At 53.1% G+C, this 4,197-nt stretch overlaps 1 protein-coding gene across 1 annotated transcript; it reads left to right on the plus strand.

Moving 5' to 3' along the window:
* Positions 1-904: 904 nt before the first annotated feature.
* Positions 905-2,231, plus strand: SMAGP (small cell adhesion glycoprotein; the record flags this gene model as incomplete). Its single annotated transcript, XM_010181912.1, has 3 exons — positions 905-966; positions 1,895-1,972; positions 2,059-2,231. Coding segments are annotated over 3 exons (313 nt in total), but the record flags the coding sequence as incomplete, so codon positions are not given.
* Positions 2,232-4,197: the final 1,966 nt, after the last annotated feature.

The raw sequence follows: 4,197 nt of genomic DNA on the forward strand, positions 1-4,197 counted from the left end.
TCTCAATTTACTGCAAAACTGGGTTTAATGCAAAGCCAGATTTAAATCAAAGCCGGGTTTAAACAAAGCCAGGTTTAAGGGGCTGGTGGCTGACCCTGACCCGGGGGAGCCGTGGTGCTGGGGGGGAGGTTGGGGTCTGGGGTCCCACTCCCATGAGCACCCTGAGCTGCTGGGAAGGGGGGTTTTGTTCTCCCAGATCCCTGCAGCTCCGCACCCCAGTGCCCGAAAGCAAAGCCCCGGGTGGGAAGGGGCGTTGGCAGGCACCCATGGATGCGCAGGGGCATGGCGGGACAGGCCAGACCCTGGGAAACCCATCCCCATTGCTGCCGAAATTTGGGAGGTCACCGCCAAGGCTGGCGTCACCCGTCCTCGTGACATTCATCCGCACAGCTCCTGGCCCGCAGCCACGCTCCCGGGCTCAAATTTCCTCTATTTTTTAAAAATAAACGCCTATTTATTTGCTCCTGACATCCAGCAGCGCAGCAGAGCCGCTGAGTCACTCGTGCCCCAGTGCCGGAGCCGTCGGATGGGGATTTTTTTGGGGTGGGGAGTGTTTATGGGGGCTGCCCACCCACCTCAGGCTGGAGGCAGCTCCGCGCCTGCTGCATTTTTGTAGGCAAAAAACCTATAGAAAAGGCTGTGGCATCTCCCTGGGGACCCTAACGCGAGGATTTGAGGGGACTTAGGGGTGATTTGGAGCTCTGGAAGTTTGGAGGCCATCGCGGCGGCAGGGGCTGCTCCTTTCCCACCTTCGGGCCCAGCACAGCCTGGCCTGGTCCCCTCCATCAGCCCAAATAAAACCTTTGACGAGTGCGGTGTCACCATCGGCATCACCGTGGGTGTCCCCCCTGCAATTGGGCCCATCGGGGTGTGAATTTATCACATTTTCCACTTTTTTTGCCAGTTCTGAAGGAGCCCCGCGCGTCGCCGATGCCATGGAAGGAGATCAGCCCCCTCACAGCGCAGGTGAGCGTCCTCATGCTGAAAAACCCTTGGTGAGGCCTTACCCAGGGCCACTGCGCGTGTCCCAGTGCCTAAAACCCTTGGTGAGGCCTTGCCTGGTGCCACCGTGCATATCCCAGTGCCCAAAACCCCTCAGTGAGGCCTCACCCAGGTCCACTGTGTGTGCCCCAGAGCCGAAAATCCCTCATTGAGGCCTTGCCCAGTGCCACCATGTGTGTCCCGGTGCCCAAAAACCCTCAGTGAGGCTGCACCCAGGGCCACCATGTGTGTCCCTGTGCCTGAAAAGCCCTCAGTGAGATCTCACCCAGGGCCACCACGCATGTCCCAGTACCTTAAAACCCTCAACAAGACCTCAACCAGGGCCACCGCACGTGTCCCAGTGATGAAAAACCCTCAGTGAGGGTTCAACGGGGCCCATTGCATGTGTCCCAGTGCCAAAAAATCCTCATTGAGGCTTCACCCAGGGCCACCTCGTGTGTCCCAGTGCCTAAAACCCCTCAGCGCGGCCTTGGGGCTACCACGTGTGTCCCTGTGCCAAAAAACCCTCAGTGAGGCCATGGGGCTACCACGCATACCCCTGTGCTGAAAAACCTCCGGTGAGGTCTTGCCTGGTGCCACCACGTGTGTCCCAGGGTCTAAAAACCCTCAGTGAGGCCATGGGGCTACCACGCATACCCCTGTGCCGAAAACCCCTCGGTGAGGCCTTGCCTGGTGCCACCACGTGTGTCCTAGGGTCTAAAAACCCTCAGTGAGGCCATGGGGCCACCACGTGTGTCCCAGTGCTGAAAAACCCTAGTTGAAGCCTCACTCAGGGCCACCGTGCGTGTCCCTGTTCCTAAAAACCCTCGGCGAGGCCTTACCTGGTCCCACCACCTGTGTCCAGGCTGGACCCAGCCCTCACCCCCTCGTCCTGTCCCCGTTTTTGGCGCAGAGGAGGTGACGACCCCCCTCCTGAAGAAGGCCCAGACGGCCCCGCTCCACGAGGAGGCCAACACCGCGGTCATCGCAGGTAGGGGCTCTCCCCTCGGCCGAATTTGGTCCCCGCTGTGCCCCCGGCCGGGGCTCACCCCCGCTCCCTGTGCCTTCCCCCCGCAGTGGTGATCGCCGCGGTGTTCCTGACGCTGCTGACGGCGCTGGTGGTCATCGCCGTTTACCTCTACAGGAACAAGGGCTCCTACCTCACCTACGAGCAGCCGGCGGCCGAGCCCGAGGCGGAGCTGCCCATGGAGGAGGCCCCGGCCAAGGAGAAAGAGGAATATTTTATTTAAGCCTCAATTCTCCTCTATCAGCTGCTGTTTTTAATTTTTTTCCTTAATTTATGGGATTAAAAAGACCGTGTCTGCTCCCGTCGCTGCTTCCCAATGCAGCCCAACACTCGCTGTTTGCTTTTCCCTCATCAAATAATCGAGTTGTTATTTGGGGAGGGGGGGTAATTAGCATGGCTAATTTGGAGGTTGAGGTTAAATACGCATAGTAAATACACTAAGGGGTCAGGTGAAGTACGGAAAGCTCCATTTTGGCCTTGAAATAAAGCTCAAGAGACCACAGAGGGGTTGGGAAATGGGGAGGGGGTAGCGCCAGATACTCCTGTTCCCTCCACAAGTGCACTTCCCCCTTTAAATAACCCCCCAGAAAAAACAACCCAAAAAAGGAAGTTCACAAAAGAGCGAAGAGGAAATAAAGTGAAGAAACCCCAATAAAGTGAAGTGAACCCGAATAAAGAAGTAAACTCAAAGAGAGGTAAACCCAACTCAAATGAATAACACCAACTCCAGTGAAGTAAACCCCAACCCAAGTGAAGCAAACCCAATAAAGTGAAGTAAACCCCAACCCAAGTGAAGTAAACCCAATAAAGTGAAGTAAACCCAATAAAGTGAAGCAAACCCAAAGTAAACCCAAAGTGAAGTGAACCCAAGTTTAGTGAAATAAACCCAAATGAAGTGAACCTAAATAAAGTGAAGTAAACCCAAATGACGTAAACCCAAATAAAGTAACCTGAATAAAGTGAAGTAAACCCAACTACAGCAAAATAAACCCAACTAAAGCGAAGTAAACCCTAAGGCTTGCGGGAGCCACAGGGTTTTGATTTGGGGTCGAAGGCAAACCGGTCGCCGTGTTCAAATTTTCAAAATAGTCTTTATTCTACTTGTTTTTAGTATAAAAAAATCCACGAGTTAAGTGCACCACAGTGTAGACAGAGAGAGACGCGACACCGAACCTCCATAACAGTCAGTCGCATGATTAAACGCATTTACAGGACACAGATTTAGATTAAACCAAAACCTCAGGATAAAATATATTTGAATCTGATCTTTTTTTCTTCATAAAACAGCAAAAAGAAGACAAAAAAATAAGCAAAAAAAAAAAAAAAAGAGAAATTAAACCCAAAACATTGAGGATCCCTGAAATATTCTTAACCCTACCGAGCCTTCATTACACCCAAGTAATTTGGAAAGTCTGCATTCGGAAAACGACCCGAATTTGGGTGAATCTCACCCAGATGTGACCAACCCCATTGAACATCAGCCTTGAGGAGTTCTGGTGGCGAGAAACCAGGTTGAATTTGGATTAAAAGCGTCAAAATCAAGCGGTCTGGTGACGAAGCGTTGGTCGAAAAGCCCAGTTAGCGGCGGATGAAATGTTCAGACAGGAGTTGCATCGTGTTTCTGGCACCAAAGCATGGCTTTGATTAGCTCGAATGTGCAAAGAAATCCAAGATTCCCTTGGAGTGGATTAAAAAAAAAACCCCAAAATCCCGCGGTACGCGCCAGCTGCGCAACTTTTCGGAGGAAAACTAGGAGAAAAATGCCCTAAAATGTCCCCCCTCTGCTACCAGGGAGTGAAATTTGCTTTGTTTTTCCATCCCGAACCTTCACGGGGGAAATCGGGGCCTTGGCGGCTCTGGGTGCAACCGGCACAGGGCGGCAAAACCAGATCCAAAATTGGGGTATGGGGGGGAGGGGATTAATCAAAAGCTCGGCGGTGAAACGAATGGGCCACGGAGCTCACATTCATTTGGTAATTAATGCCTCCCCACCACAAAAAAAAGGAGATTTTTGGGGGTTTTTTTAAAGTGCGAGGGCGGGCGCCGGCCCTGGAAGACCCCTTGAGCGCTGCGGGTCCCGGCTGCGACCTGGGGTTAATTGGGACAAAAAGCGGTTACGTGGTGAGAAGTGGTGTGGGATGTTTCGTCCGGACACAAACGGAGCCCCCTCCCCCCAAATTCCCCCCCTC

Source organism: Mesitornis unicolor, unplaced genomic scaffold, assembly GCF_000695765.1.
Source record: "Mesitornis unicolor isolate BGI_N332 unplaced genomic scaffold, ASM69576v1 Scaffold22713, whole genome shotgun sequence".
NCBI lineage: Eukaryota > Metazoa > Chordata > Aves > Mesitornithiformes > Mesitornithidae > Mesitornis > Mesitornis unicolor.